This window comes from Takifugu flavidus, chromosome 1 (assembly GCF_003711565.1).
Source record: "Takifugu flavidus isolate HTHZ2018 chromosome 1, ASM371156v2, whole genome shotgun sequence".
Classification (NCBI taxonomy): Eukaryota; Metazoa; Chordata; class Actinopteri; order Tetraodontiformes; family Tetraodontidae; genus Takifugu; species Takifugu flavidus.
This window is the reverse complement of record NC_079520.1, coordinates 10,074-25,857: the sequence shown is the minus strand read 5'-3', so window position 1 is coordinate 25,857 and position 15,784 is coordinate 10,074. Positions and strand designations below refer to the sequence as shown.

General features: G+C 44.8%; 1 protein-coding gene across 1 annotated transcript; it reads left to right on the top strand.

The window, feature by feature from the left end:
- Positions 1–313: 313 nt before the first annotated feature.
- LOC130527201 (NACHT, LRR and PYD domains-containing protein 12-like) lies at positions 314–9,386 on the top strand. Its single transcript, XM_057035443.1, has 9 exons — positions 314–458; positions 1,830–1,931; positions 2,202–2,314; positions 2,415–4,215; positions 5,143–5,319; positions 5,429–5,602; positions 7,434–7,607; positions 7,814–7,987; positions 8,519–9,386. The coding sequence occupies exons 2-9, from the start codon at positions 1,831–1,833 to the stop codon at positions 8,754–8,756; spliced, it is 2,952 nt and encodes a 983-aa protein (XP_056891423.1). The 5' UTR covers positions 314–458; position 1,830; the 3' UTR covers positions 8,757–9,386.
- The last annotated feature ends 6,398 nt before the right edge of the window (positions 9,387–15,784 follow it).

Below are 15,784 nucleotides of genomic sequence, written 5' to 3'. Positions count from 1 at the left end.
ATGTTCATATATCCTCTTTCATATATTATTAAGTCACATATTCATACATCCTCTTTCATGTTATCAAGTCATATGTTATTAAGTCACATGTTCATATATCCTCTTTCATATATTATCAAGTCATATGTTATCAAGTCATGTGTTCATATATCCTTTCATATATTATCAAGTCATATGTTCATACATCCTCTTTCATATGTTATTAAGTAACATGTTCATATATCCTCTTTCATGTTATCAAGTCATATGTTTTATTTATTTAACTAAGTTGGTCAGTTTTAATTTAAATGTAAAAACATTTATGGTATTAAAATAGCAAAACAACTTTGAACCCTTCCAGAATGCTTTTATAGTTGTGGAATATTAATCAACAGCCATAAAGTTGTTCATTAACAGAGGAAAAAGGAAAGGTAAAAGTTTTCCGTTCAGACTGAGCAGGAAGACTGAAGACCGACAAGGTGAGTGTAAACGAAGAGCATTATTGAAAAGAATTGACAGTTGTGTTTGGAGATAAAATCAAGATTTTTGTGACTATTGAAGAGCTGCATAGAGCTGAAGAATTCTTGGCTTAAGAAAATTCAACAAGACTTCATATTTAGTTTTAGCACAAAACATCGTTATACATTATAAATGAATAGGTCTTATTTAACTTTCTTATAGTCTGGCTTTAGTTATAGTTGAATAGTCTTTCTAAGTGAAGTTTAGTTTATTTTTCTGCTCTTTGTTACTGATCCTAAAAGAACTTTAAACCCTCCCAGAATGCTTTAATGGTAGTAATATATACGCCATAAAGCTGTTGATTAGGTTTTAAAAGTGAAAGTGAAAGTATTCTGTTCAGACGAAGCAGGAAGAGCGACAAGCTGAGTGTAAAGGGAGTATTATGCTGTTAACGTTGTTAGAGAGTCTTAACAGGTATTAACAACATTTTAAAACTTTTTTGTGACAGGTGAAAAGCTCTTATAGTTATTAGAGCTGTTCAACAGTCCAGGTTACAGCTGGATATTTTGGTATTACCTGTCAAACAACATCTAATCGTGTGCAAGTTAGCATCTCTCAGCTGGACCAATTTAAGACAATAAACTAAATAATTAAATCCACACAGGATCACAGGACACCAACAGGATTTTGGGTTCATGTTGCACGTTTTCTCACAGTGGTTTATTGTTCTATGTTGTGGAACCACTGTGAAAGAAATGCAGGAGTGGGTGTCATTTCTTTCATCTATTTTAAATAGAGCAGTGATCTTTGAGGACTTGGATTATAGAAATAATTGAAGAGGGGAACAAATGAGGGTAGTTAAAAAGTCCTGACTAGCATGTTTATGTAGCACCAGATAATTTAGTGGCTGAGCTGAAGACAGTCCTTTCACCATGTTGGCCTGTGGAAAACCAGTGTTGTGGGCCCGATGGACCAGCGTCCCCGTCGTTGCAGGACCACCGTTGGCCACCAGTTGGGTTTTGGGATCAAAGTGGGGGCGTTTCCTGTATCCGGTTCTCCTCACGCATCCATGACTCCAACATGTTGCTGCAAGTGCAGAGACGTTTGCTCTGGAAAGAACTTTAGAACACATTCAGTGCTGCAGGATGAGGGGCTGGAAAAGGTGCCAGTTCTTTTCTCACTGCAGGGAACAGTTAAAAAAGCAGCTTAAACTCTGAAAACATGAAAATTATAAAGAGACGACATTGAATTATTGATTCAGTTGTTATCCAGAATGGATTAGAAATGTTCCTGTTTGATAAAAATGCAGTGAATTGGGATTATTTAACTCCAACCTCTACAAATTATTTACCTTCATCACAGTCTCATCACTATTTCTGATGTTTCCTCAGGATGGACGGGGACAGAGCAGAGTCCACAGTGCCCAGCTGTGTGTCCCTGAAGAGTGACCAGTCCAAAGGTGGACTATTAAACTTCAGAAGTTCAGAGGAAATGTAAGAAAACTAAAGCGTGATGATGTGTTTGTGTGGCAGCTGTTAGTCACATTAACAGCAGCAGGTTGTGAGTTTATTATTGGAGATGTTTAACACTTAAACCTCAGACAGTCATATAGTTACAGACTTAATGTGAATATTGTTGATTAGAAACAAGAATCAGGTTTAAACTGGAAGATGAATTCAGACATAAATGCTGGAACAATATTGAGTCTTGATCAGGTTCTTTCATCCTATAAATCAAAGGACTAATAGAGATGTGTTTCATAGTGAGAGGGGGGAGCACATCCTATCAAACTGGGACCAGTCAGCTCCACCAGGAGAGTCCTCTTGTTCACAATCTGGAAGCAGATCTGGAGATGCTGAAATGAAGCCCAAACAAAGTAAAACTGTTCAATATGAGATTTAATTTGTGATGTCATGAATTTGTAGTTGTGTTGATGATTTATTATAGATGGAAATCATTGGTTTACTTATGTTCAGGAAGTGAACTGCAGGAGGTGATAGAAGGTCATAAGATGAGTCTGAAGAGAAGATGTGAACATGTGACTGAAGGAACTCATGAAGCAGGAAGTGGAACCCTGCTGAACAAGATCTACACTGAGCTCTACATCACTGAGGGACAAAGTGAGGTGAGACAGCTTGAGAGAACCTCCAAGAAGAACATCCAGGACACTCCAATCAAGTGCCAGGACATCTTCAAAGTCTTATCTGAGCAACAGAGACACATCAGAGTTGTTCTGACCAACGGTGTCGCCGGCGTTGGAAAAACCTTCTCAGTGCAGAAGTTCAGTCTGGACTGGGCAGAAGGTTTGGAGAATCAAGACATCAGTCTGGTGCTTCCGCTCGCATGCAGGGAGCTGAACTTGATCAGAGATGAGCAGCACAGTCTTCTCTCACTGCTTCATGTTTTCCATCCAACATTGCAGAAGATCAGAGCAGAAGATCTGACTGTCTGGAAACTTCTGTTCATCTTTGATGGCCTGGATGAAAGCAGATTTTCACTGGGTTTCAACAAGCATCAGGTCATCTCTGATGTCACACAAGTATCTTCATTTGAGGTGCTCCTGGTGAACCTCATCCAGGGGAACCTGCTTCCCTCAGCTCTCATCTGGATCACCTCCAGACCTGCAGCAGCCCATCAGATTCCTCCCTCGTGTGTTGACAGGATCACAGAAGTACGAGGCTTCACTGACTCTCAGAAGGAGGAGTACTTCAGGAGGAGGTTCAGTGATGAAGATCTGTCCAAGAGAATCATCTCACACATCAAGGCCTCCAGGAGCCTCCACATCATGTGTCTGATCCCAGTTTTCTGCTGGATCACTGCTATGGTTCTGGAGGACATGATGACCAGAGACCAGAGAGGAGAGCTGCCCCAAACCCTGACTGACCTCTACTCACACTTCCTGAGGGTTCAGATAAAGAGGAAGAAGCAGAAGTATGGAGGAAAGCAGAGACCAGAGGAACTGACTGAGGCTGATAAAAAACTCCTTCTGAAGTTGGGTCGGCTGGCGTTTGAACATCTGGAGAAAGGAAACATCATGTTCTACTCAGAAGACCTGGAGCAATGTGGACTGGACGTCTCCGAGGTGTCGGTGTACTCAGGAGTTTGGACAGAGATCTTCAAGAGAGAGAGTGTGATCTTCCAGAAATCAGTCTACTGCTTTGTTCATCTGAGCATTCAGGAGTTTCTGGCTGCCGTCTACATGTTCCACCTTTACACCAGGAACGACACAGCGGTTATAAATAAGTTCCTAGAATATTCTGAACCAAACGACTTTCCCTGGTTTGCTGAGTCGTTTAATTACTATCTAGTCTCATCTCTTGATGACTTCCTCGGGAGAGCACTAAGGAAATCTCTTGAAAGTAAAAATGGCCACCTGGACTTGTTTGTTCGCTTCCTTCATGGTCTCTCTCTGGAGTCCAATCAGAGGATCTTGGGTGAACTGTTGGATCAGTGGAACAGCCACCCAGAAACCATCCAGAAGGTCCTCAACAACCTGAAGGAGGAGAACAGTTATGAAATCTCCCCAGACAGAAGCATCAACATCTTCCACTGTCTGATGGAGATGAAGGATCAGTCAGTCCATCAGGAGATCCAAGAGTTCCTGAAGTCAGGGGAGATATCAGAGAGGAGACTGTCAGTGTTCCAATGTTCAGCTCTGGCCTACCTGCTGCAGATGTCAGAGGAGGTTCTGGATGAGCTGAACCTGCAGCAGTACAACACCTCAGAGGAGGGACGACGTCGCCTGATTCCAGCTGTGAGGAACTGCAGGAAGGCCGTGTAAGTAAAGATTTTTGGGGCCGGACATCGGCGTTTAAATCAAGCGAGTGGATCATGTCAGGTAGCAATACCCCCTCCAGTGGTCATTCCTTCAATTCTTTATCTCCATTGCAGCGTCCATAAATTAAAAAAAACAACAACTCATTCAGAAATGTTCAACACTGGCTGGATATAAGTTCAAAGGTCAATCCAGACAAACCAACATAAGGCAGGAATAATAGGAGCCACAAGTTAACTGACTATCATGAAATTACTGTCATGTCATTAAATCACTTTTGTTTGTTTGTATACATCGTATTCTAACGACAGAAAAACACATTTTAACTAATGACACGTGACTATTTTGCTTCATTTGTTCAACGTAAAAACAGCTGGCCTCGTTGGTTTAAATGGGTGTTTTAGGTCTTTGTGGCGGTTCCGTTTGGAGCCTTTATGTGACCCACAAAGTTGTTTGAGCCTTTCCACACCCGTTAGGTGGCAACTTCATCACTAGCAACAAAAGGTGCAGTGAAAATGATTTGAAGGGAAACAGGCAGATATAACAGAAGCTGAGGGCAATCGATGCAACCAGAGACTCTGATGTCATCGATCGGATCGCTGAATTAAGACTTGACGCACCATCGTACAAATTGGATGAAATGCAAAATATCCAAAGAGCCGATAGACAGATAAAAAGATGCACGCTTCTTTAAACCATTTGCTATAATCATTTTAAATATTGAGTAATTATGAGCTGTTCTAAAATAAGACAAATGTTAAGAATAATTCAGTTGCATTTCAGATCTGATGGTCGTTCAAACTGTTGCTCTACGGTGTTGAATTTAGCTTTTCCAGGAAATGAGCTACATTTGTGTTGAGGTAGATTCTCAGATAAGTTGATTAGAAATCCCAAAGTTTGACTCACTATTTTTGTTTCATACACAACAGACTGTCTGGTCATCTTCTTTCAACGAGTCATTGGGAAGTTGTGGCCTCAGCAATGATGTCAAACCCTTCTCATCTACGGGAGCTGAGCTTAAGATGGAACGAAAGCCTGAGAGATGCCGGAGTAAAGTTACTGTCTTCTGCAATGATGCATCCAAACTGCAGACTGGAGACGCTCAGGTCAGGAGGCCTCTGTTGGTCTTTTCTAAATTTCTTTACATTTTCTGCTTTTCTCTTCATTTTCAGATTTAGAAATGTGTTTTTATTTGCCCATTTATTCCTTTTCCAGACTGAGTGGCTGCAGGTTATCAGAGATCAGCTGTGACTCTCTGGCCTCGGCGCTGAGGTCCAATCCCTCCCATCTGAGGGTTCTGGACCTGAGTAAGAACCAGCTGAAGGATTCAGGAGTGAAGCTGCTCTGTGGTTTTCTCCAGGATCCTCTCTGTAAACTGGAGACGCTCAGGTCAGTCAGAGATGATCCAGTACTTTCCCAGGTGTAACTAGTTAGACAATAACTGTTTCCATGTTTGATCTTTGTTATAAACGTAGTGTTACAGTTCTCAGAAAAAAGACCACACAGGACAGATTTGCAGTATTAAATTGGTTGTGGAAATCTGTCCCATGTGAGGATGGTCATCAATGACTAGAAAGGAAGTATCAGTTGTAGATTTGTCTTGTTTTATTTTAGGCTGGCCACAAAACCGCCCAAACATTCAGACAAATCAAAAATGGTTCTTCCTGTCTTTTAAAGATCAGAAGGAAAACTAGCAAACCCCCAAAAAGAAAGCTGCTGCAGTGTGCCATGCCCCTTCTCTACTGAGAAAAGCCATCCCAAAAAAGAGAAAAGCCCAAGTGTGAAGTGAGCGTCCTGTTAAACCTTGGCACCGAAAGCCTGCAGTCATTCTCATCTTAGGTGGCTTCATTCCAGCCAGAAGCCCAAACCTGCCTCCCTCTTAAAGGGGCAGCAGGTCAGTCCAACCACAGAAACCTTCATGAAGATCTGAAGCGTTCAGCATCCACAATTGTTGCACTTCACTTCCATTGGAGCCCAAATCAGAAGTCAACAAGTTGATTCTACACCGATTCTACACAATGCAACCATTTTAAAAAATGTTTCCATACATAAGTTTTCACACATTTTTAGATAAATCTGTTTGTTCATCGCCTCCTTCTTTTGCAATGGTCATTAAAGAAAATGACCTTATTTGAGTTTTTCTCCTCACAAATATGACTTTCTAAGAATGATGCAATAAATGCAGCTGGCAATCTAAGACAATATGGAAGTATGTGTATATAATAGTAGTGGAAGTAGCTCATAAAATAATACATTTGCTCTTCTCATTGAATCTTTCTATGTTATTAAAGAAAAACCTGCTCTTAGTCAACAACATCTAAGACATCAACCAAAAATCCTAATTTTCTATAATCTAATATAAAACAGTAGAGAAGACTCTTTCTGCAGAGACACTGGTGGCAGGAATGCAGAAGTATCACCTGCTCAACTTGGAAGGTGGAGCAGAAACCACCAGCTGAGAAGGTCCTCAGCGAGAGGAAGTGGTGGAGAACCATGAAACTTGCTAAGCTCCACCTCAGCCCCAGAGACGGGCTGAGCTGGAGCTGTGGCACCAGGTATCGCCCAGAAGAGCCTCCAACAAACAAGCTCTTCTCTTGGGAGGAGAGGGCTTTGAATCTCAGCTCAGTGTGCTTGTCTCTAGTAGGTGGAGCTGCACCTTTTCCTGAGCTCCTTGTTGATGCCCTGAGGGGAATTGATGCTCCTGCAATGTTTTCTGGCAGCATTGAGCTTGCAGTGGGGCAATCAAACACACTGTGGGGTGGCTCTCTTTCCTTCTCTCATCTGGAGAACAAGTGACACCAGCTGCCAATCATTGTTGGAGAAATGTGCAGTCAGGGGAACTATGGGTCCAGACTATAGCCACCCTTCCAGCATCCAGCAGTGTCTAAAACCTTTGATTTGGTTTCACCAGAGAGTGTAGGGATTGCAGGGTTGCTGCAGCATCGGCCACAAGCTGTCAGGAGTGGGTCGCTTTGTCCCAACTCCTGACAAGAGTTGAGTGCTATTGAGAAATGTGGTCTCACAAACTTGGAAGGTATTTTGACCTACACACACTTTACATACGCTGTAGATCTTGTCCAACCGCCCTGAAAGAACCCAAAATAGGAACATACGGCAGATAAGCCGGTGCAGGACCAGAGGTTTGTTGCTTGTAAGCTGTGTTTTGCTCTGGTACATGTTGATTTTTATTTGTCTTCTCTCAAAATAATTGTTATTTTAGCCTAAGTCGCTGCAGTTTATCAGAGACCAGCTGTGATTCTGTGGCCTCAGCTCTGAAGTCCAACCTCTCCCATCTGAGGGTTCTGGACCTGAGCGAAAACACGTTGCAGGATTCAGGAGTGGAGCGGCTCTGTTCTGGACTGGAGAGTCCAAACTGTAAACTGGAGAGGCTCAGGTCAGTCTTCATTTTTCTACCTATATACCAGCTGCTAAGATGGTGAAGTGAGGCTGTTCTCAACACTGCTGTGATGCACAACATTAAAAAAATTCCTTGTAATATCGTGAATTCAGGTCTGACCCAACTAAGAACTAACGTAGGTTTAGTACTGACGCAGATAACATGCAGACCTGCACCGTATAACCTCATCCTGCATTTTTCAGATTAAGCTACTGCATCTTATCTGAGATCAGCTGTGGCTCTCTGGCCTCGGCGCTGAGGTCCAATCCCTCCCATCTCAGAGAACTGGACCTGAGTCAGAACTGGCTGCAGGATTCAGGAGTGAAGCTGCTCTGTGGTTTTCTCCACTTTCCAAACTGCCGACTGGAAACTCTGGGGTAAACACCATTCTCAAAAATGTCCATTATTCCATCCGAGGGTCCTCACACTTTCTGAGTGTGTGTGTTGTGCCCAGTTCCTTCAGGAGGGAGGGCCACACGGGGACCACTTATTCATGATAAATTGATTTAAGGACAATGAAAAAGCCGACAGATGGTAACCAAAATTAGACAAAACTAGGTGAGGGTGCCTGGTAGACACCAGCCAACGAGGAGGGAGATGGTGAGGGAGACAGGAAGTCATCTAAGACAGGTTGTGCCTTTAAAGATGAGCCACAGGTGAGATGGATCTCCATGATGAGATGGGAGGGAAAGAGGTGGGAGAACCTGGGAAGAGTGAGGGCCAGAACAATATATATTCTCCTCTGGAACAGTGCAAACCTGAGAGGTTGGAATTGTGGTAATTACATATTACTATCATTTTTTAACCTGGAACTAAATTAAATATTTACAGATCATGCCTTTGATTAACCTTTCAGATTAATACTGGTTTCACTTATAACCTTATAAAAGTTTCCCTTCTTTATTTAGATTATGGCACTGCTGGTTATCAGAGATCAGCTGTGGCTCTCTGGCCTCGGCGCTGAGGTCCAATCCCTCCCATCTCAGAGAACTGGACCTCAGCTTCAACAATCTGAAGGATTCAGGAGTGAAGCTGCTGTCTGATCTCATAAAGAATCCACACTATGGGCTGGAGACATTGAGACATGGCTTGTTGGAGCCAGTCAACTCCCGCTCATCTGCTGCATCACTCACTGACCACTGGTGAAGAGCATCTGTGGAAACATCTGCCGTCTACTCCCTCCATAGATGAAAAATTCAGTTTTTAAAAAGCGCTGGTGGACTTTCAGGAGATCAGTCGATGGTCGACAAAGCAGAAGCAGCTTCGCCTTGAAGTTAAATTAGTTCCTGGTATCACACAATGCATCTTTATAAAGTTCTAAATGGCTCCTCGGCCACTCTTAGAAGCATGGAAACATTCTCTTAATTGTCTCTTCAAATGTCTGCATTATATGTTACTATTTGACATCATGCCTTCAGAATCTTTAGGGTTTAGTATTTACTGTCTCTGTGACATGGAGCATTGGAATATTTCAGCTGCAGCCAGCAAAAACCCATCAGAATGACGGCTATCGGTGGGAACCGCAGGTCATTTGACTTTAGTCAGTCTGTTCAATGTTATAGGATTTATTGCAATCTAATAAAAACTATGAATAAATGTGGGAAATAGTAAATAAAAAGAAGCAAAATCACCAAATAAATCTCCCATGAATACTGTAAATTTAAAGATGTCAAGAATGGAATATCAGCTTAAATTTAATCAAACATAAAGGGAAAAGGCCTCCTTTAAGTTTACTGCAAAAATAAACACAAAATCAAGAGCGACACGCGCCAAAAACGTCTCATTCTCTCTTCTGTCTCCACTCATCTTTTATATTCTTATTATATTAGGGTTAGCGTTAGGGTTAGGGTTAGCATTAGGGTTAGGGTTAGCATTAAGGTTAGGGTTAGAGGGTTAGGGTTAGGGTTAGGTTAGGGTTAGGTTTAGGGTCAGGGTTAGGGTTAGAGGGTTAGAGGGTTAGTGTTAGGGTTAAGGGGCTAGGGTTAGGGTCAGGGTAGGGGTTAGGGTCGGGGTTGGGGTTAGGGAGTTAGGGTTAAGGTTAGGGTTAGGTGAATGACGTATACACTCAAGGACTCTCACTACCCCGACCATCGTCAGCATAGATCTCACGAGAGTCCCAGGCATGGCACTGGCCGACGCATGTTAGTCCCCAGTTCAATTCCCACCTGCCCACAGGTACCATATCAGAAAGGGACAGCAAGAAGAACTGATAAGGTGTGCCAGAGCAATGGTAAGTCCATAACCCTAACCCTAACCCCCCATGTACCTATGCCAAAGTGGGTTTGGGGCTAGGGGACAAGGCCTAGAGGCCAGGGTTCGGGTTAGGTCCGAGGGTTAGGGTTAGGGGTTGGGTTTAGGGTTGGGGCCAGGGGTTGGGGTTAGGGTTAAGGTTAGGGTTAGGGTTAGGGTGAGGGGTTGGGTTTAGGGTGAGGTTTAGGGTTAGGGGTTGGGTAGGGGTTGGGTTAAGGTTAGGGTTGGGGTTAAGATTAGGGTTAAGGTTAGGGTTAAGGTTAGGGGTTGGGTTTTAGGGTTAGGGGTTGGGCTTAGGGTTAGGGGTTGGGTACAGGGTTAGGGTTAGGGTTGGGTTAGGGTTCAGGGTTTGGGATAAAACTTTTTTGCACTGGCCTACTGATCGGGAAAGCAGGGGAGTGCGGAGGGTGAGGGCCCCCCCGGGGGGGCGATTAGCCGGGCTCGAGAAGTTCCGGACAGGATAGGGGAGAGAGTTGGATCGCCCAGTCAGAGAAGACTTTGGTGGAATGGCAAGTAGGTATGTGGTTAGGATTGACCGTGGGGTTGGGGCAAGAGTTAGGGTTGGGGTTAGGGTTAGGGTTGGGGGGAAGGTTGGGGTTGGGGTAGGGTGGGGTTGGGCTTAGGGTTAGGGTTGGGTTAGGGTTAGGGTTCAGGGTTTGGGATAAAACTTTTTTGCACTGGCCTACTGATCGGGAAAGCAGGGGAGTGCGGAGGGTGAGGGCCCCCCCGGGGGGGAGCGATTAGCCAGGGCTCGAGAAGTTCCGGACAGGATAGGGGAGAGAGTTGGATCGCCCAGTCAGAGAAGACTTGGTGGAATGGCGAGTAGGTATGTGGTTAGGATTGACCTTGGGGTTGGGGCAAGAGTTAGGGTTGGGGTTAGGGTTGGGGGGAAGGTAGGGTTTGGGGTTAGGGGGGTGTAGGGGTTAGGGTTGGGGTTAGGGTTAGGGTTATGGTTAGGGTTTGCATTAGGGTTATGGTTAGGGTTAGGGTTGGAATTAGGGTTAGGTTAGGGTTGGGTTTAGGGTAGGGGTGGGAGGGGTTAGGGTTAGGCTTGGGGTTAGGAAGGGAGCTGGGTTTGGGGTTAGGTTAGGGTTGGGGTTAGGATTAGGTTTGGGGTTAGGGTGGGAGATGGAGATTGGGTTAGGGTTGGGATTGAGATTGGAATCTGTGCTCAGTGCAAATTTAAATTACGGGGGTTTCAGGAAGAAGTTGTCCGCGCCAGTTAGCAAATATGAGTCTTGCTGTATAGGGGGTCCAAGTGATGTTGTCTTTTTCTGTAATGAAGAGGTGGTTTGGGATTTCCGGCAGTGTTTGGTAATGTGTTGTCATGGTTTCGTTGATAAGTTCCAAATTGTCCTGTTGTGTCTGTGTTAACTGGGATGAGTAGTTGAGGATGGGAAAGTAGGCTGCTGCATTGGGAAAGGTCCGCTTAGCAGCACGGAATAATCTCCTTAGTTGCTTGATTGTGGTTTTGCTTGGGTCCTGGTCTCTGTTGTTAATGCCTATGGCAAAGATTACGATCTCGGTATTCGGGTTGGGGGGGGAATTTTCACAGACTTTGAGGAAATGGTAGGCATTTGCTCCGGGGTAACTGTCTATTTGTATGTCTGGATTGGTGTGTTCGGGGAAGTGGTCAACGTTGGAGTCACCCAGGATGAGGAAACTTTGATTGCTTTTGAAGACCCAGTCCTGGATTTTGTGGTTGGGTCTAGCTAAATGGTAATTTGGCCTAAAGGTGGAAGTGTTGAGGTGTTGAGAGCGGGATAGGAAATACAGATGGCCAACTGTCACTTGGGGATGGGGAGAGTACTGGAGGGGGGGAGGGGGAAGGGGGGGAGTGAAGAGAGTTAGGTTTGGGTCAGTGGATGTCTGGTGCTCGGGGCTGATGAGCCATCTGTATCTGTAGCTATTATGGGTAACTTGGGTGTGGTGGAAATAATTTTGCCAGGTTGTTCAGTAGTGAAGGAACTTGTAGGGGGGACAGGTACAATGGCAGGAACTGGGTCTTCCTTAGGTGGAGGAGGCCCCCAGGTGACCCGCTTGGCCGTAAGGTTTAGGGTGGATGGGTCTGGAGAATCGTTATAGGAGAATTCTGAGGGTGGTGTCGGTGTGCCGGGAGGGATCTTAGGACGTGATGTAGGTTGCGGGATGAATAGTGGAAAGAAGGCCGGTGTTTTCCTGGGGCCTTTACTGACTGTGTGGGTGGATGACGTTGCTATTTCAACAGTGTGTGGAGGGTGATGTGAAGGAGTTGGTCGTGGTGAAAGGTTTTCTTCTTAACCACTTCGGGATGGTGGCTAAGGCATGGGTTGGTGAGTTGTTGGTTGTAGCTTGGGGTTGTGGAGAAATAGTGATGGCGGTTGCTTCTTGGCTGTCCTGGCAAAGTGTATGGAATGTTTGTAATGAAGTGGCCGTGAGTCTTGGGCCATAGCGTTTATGGGCCCAACCGGTGGCTATTTGGGCTGCTATTGTGTTGAAAGGTGATATAGATATGGACCTGATTGTGTTTGCGTAATGTTGGTGGAGTACAGACATTGTGTTTTTCATCCACTGATTAGTGTTTTCCTGGATCTTGTTGCGTGTGTCTATTGTTGGAGTGGAAGGTTTAATGAAGTCTGTGAGTCTATGTACTTGTCTTTTCATACCTAATGGGAGTGTGTCAGTAGTAAGTGCAATGTCCATGATTTCTTTGTGATGTATTGCTTGTATCAGTTTGAAATATTGTTTGCTAGTGTGTCTAGTGTCTGGGTCTGGTGGGTGATTGAGTGGGATGGAGTGTGTTGGGCGTTGTGTTCTGTCCTGTGGTGTCGTGGAGAGGGATGTATTGTGTGTGTACCTGTATGTGAAGGTGGAGCCATTCTCAGGTCCATCCCTGTGTGTAGATGCTGCCCTGTGTGAATGAAACATGTGGTGGAGGGCTCTTACCTGTTGTAGCTGATTGTTATAGCTTTCTTCCCAGGGTCGGTCTTTCCGTTTTCGACGTGGGTGGGTGTCCTTGGTTTACTTTGAGTTCCTAGGATCTTGGTTCAGTCCTAGTTGCCGTCGTTATTCTGTTTATAGTCCGCTGGAATAGAACTTCCAAAACAGTTAGTGGCGCCACTTGGAGTTTAAAAATGTTTCCAGGGGAGTCATTTAATTGATCCTGAGCTGGCAGAGCCCCCCACCATTGGATTAAAAGTATCTTTATTTCAATTTCAAAGGTTTAAAAGCCAATAAGAGTTAAAAGCTTCCGTAAAACAATCTAGAAAATTTCTGTTAAAAGCAAGTTAAAAGCTGGTCCAATTACCGTAAAAAGGACAGCAGAGCTAGCACACAGAGGTGGAAAATCCCGACGTTTCGCAATTGTGTTGCTTCATCAGGGGAGAAGCCTGAGAATGGCTCCCGTGTCTGTATTTAAGGTGTTGAGGGAGGGTGAGTCCCTCCCCCCGGCTGGGATAGGGTAGTAAGGGGGGTCTGTGGAGACTTTCGGAGGGAAAAAGTGTCGTGGGTTCTGGTTGGGCGTTATGATTTGAATTCTGGAGGGAGAGTGACTGATTGGGTGTCACGTTCCAGTCTAGGGTATGGAATTGTGAACCAGGGAAAAGTGAAGGTGGCACGAGGAATAACGCCAGAACAATAAGTGAAATATAGATTTAATGGCAAAAGGTGGGGAGTAATACAAAAATAAGTGAGCACTTAAAGTATATAGGTCTAATCAATGGTTAAAGGCACGTTGCATGGCAAACATTCCAAAAATAGACGAAAGTGGCTTCTCCACAGAAGCAGGCGAACTGCAACCGACAGGCTGCGGGTCACAAAACGAAGTGGGAACTGGTAGCGCTGACGTGGCGAGTCACGGAACAGGACGAAAACGGAGCAAGAAGAATTCGTTGGGTGGCACCCCAGGGTTTTTAAAAGGACGCCAATCACGAACCAGCCAATCACAGACCATGGCGCAGCACCTATTGAAACAGAGAAACACAAAACACGGGGGCGGGACAAAACAGAACCAAACACGCAAAGGTGCGCAGAGCGCACAGTAAAAGCAAACTAAACCACATAACTGGGATCGTAACACCCCCACCACCAAAAATCAACATATAATGTTGATCAACAAGTGTTCTCTAATCAGTATCTCTTAGCGTGACAAAGCATCAGCTAGAACGTTTTCTTTTCCTTTCTTATACCTTATCTCCAGGTTGAATCCTTGCAGATATAAGGACCAACGCATGAGACGCTGATTTGAATTTTTCATCCTGGATAAGAACAGCAAAGGGTTATGGTCAGTGAAAACAACGACAGGCTTAGATGTGGAACCCACATACACCTCAAAATGTTGGAGTGCAAACAGTAAAGCTAAAGCCTCCTTCTCAATTGTGCTGTAGTTAAGCTGGTGCTTCAAAAACTTCTTTGAAAAATAACAAACGGGGTGATCAGTCCCACTAGTATCTTCCTGCAGAAGGACAGCACCTGCACCAGTGCCGCTGGCATCAACCTCTAATTTGAAAGGCACATCAAAATTTGGAGACGCCAGTACGGGTGCACTACAAAGCAGCACTTTAGCGTTCTGGAAAGCAGAGTCGCAATCGACTGACCAAACGAACGAGCAAGATTTCTTAAGCACATTCGTTAGCGGTAGTATTACATCGGAAAAGTTGCGGCAGAAGCTACGATAATAGCCAATCATTCCTTGGAATCTACGAAGCTCTCGTCTACCAGACGGAATGGGGAAGTCCACGATAGCGGATACTTTAGCTTCCACTGGGCGCACTTGGCCTTGGCCAACCTGTTTCCCCAAATAGGTTACGGTTGCTTTGGCAAATTCACATTTAGCTAGGTTGAGGGTCAGAGACGCATCTCTCAAGCGCGTGAATACCAAGCGAATGTTATCAATATGCTCAGACCAGGAGGATGAGTAAATGACCACATCATCCAAGTACGACTCGCAGTTTGGGACACCAGCGAGAACTTTATTCATAAGCCGTTGGAAGCTTGACGGGGCATTTTTAAGACCAAACGCCATAACCTTGTATTGTGCAAAGTTGTCAGGTGTAACGAAGGCAGAAATTTCGGAGGCTCTGGGCGTTAATCCCACTTGCCAATAGCCCTTGAGAAGATCTAATTTCGTAACGAAGTGGGCGGAGCCAACACGATCAACACAATCCTCCATACGAGGTAAGGGGAAAGAGTCGGTTTTCGTTACAGCGTTTACTTTTCTGTAGTCTGTACAGAATCTAAAAGTGCCATCTGGTTTGGGAACCAGGAGACACGGCGAACTCCACGCGCTAGCACTGGGCTCAGCCAGTCCATGATTGAGGAGATAGGCTACCTCTGATTGCATAATTGCTCTTTTAGTCGGATTGACACGATATGGGTGCTGTTTTATTGGTGCCTGGTCACCTACATCAATGTCGTGGCGAAGTACATTGGTTAATGTCGGAACGTCGGAAAACAAACCTGGAAACTCATTAATCAAGGCACATATATCATTAGATTGTTCCTCCCTTAAGTGCGACAAATTATTTCTCAGTTCCCGAAGCATTTCTGAATTTGGAAGCCTAGCAGAGGAGACTGGGACATCACGCAGGTTTAGGTCATCCTCCTCCGGAGAATAGACAGGTGGCGCTGTCACAACACTGGTGACGGCCACAGGGGTGACATCTGCAGAGGCAACCTCTCGAGGCACATAGGCCTTAAGCATGTTAATGTGGCACAACCGGGTTTTTCGTTTTCTGTCAGGTGTCCTAATAACGTAGTTAGTCTCGCTCAGTTTAGGCAAAACTTCGTAGGGACCCGAAAACTTTGCCTGTAACGCAGATCCCAATACTGGCAAAAGCACTAAAACTTTGTCACCAGCACTGAACGAACGTGCCTTGCAATGCCGGTCAAAGCGAGTTTTCATTTTGTCTTGAGCGGTGGCTAGGTTTACTCTAGCGATCTCACAG

Excerpts from the sequence above, each read along its gene's own strand:
- LOC130527201 (XM_057035443.1), top strand. The coding sequence starts at position 1,831 with ATGGACGGGGACAGAGCAGAGTCCACAGTGCCCAGCTGTGTGTCCCTG. Across the intron at positions 2,315-2,414 it reads TGAAATGAAGCCCAAACAAA|GAAGTGAACTGCAGGAGGTG; the intron begins GTAAAACTGTTC and ends ACTTATGTTCAG. Across the intron at positions 7,608-7,813 it reads TGTAAACTGGAGAGGCTCAG|ATTAAGCTACTGCATCTTAT; the intron begins GTCAGTCTTCAT and ends TGCATTTTTCAG.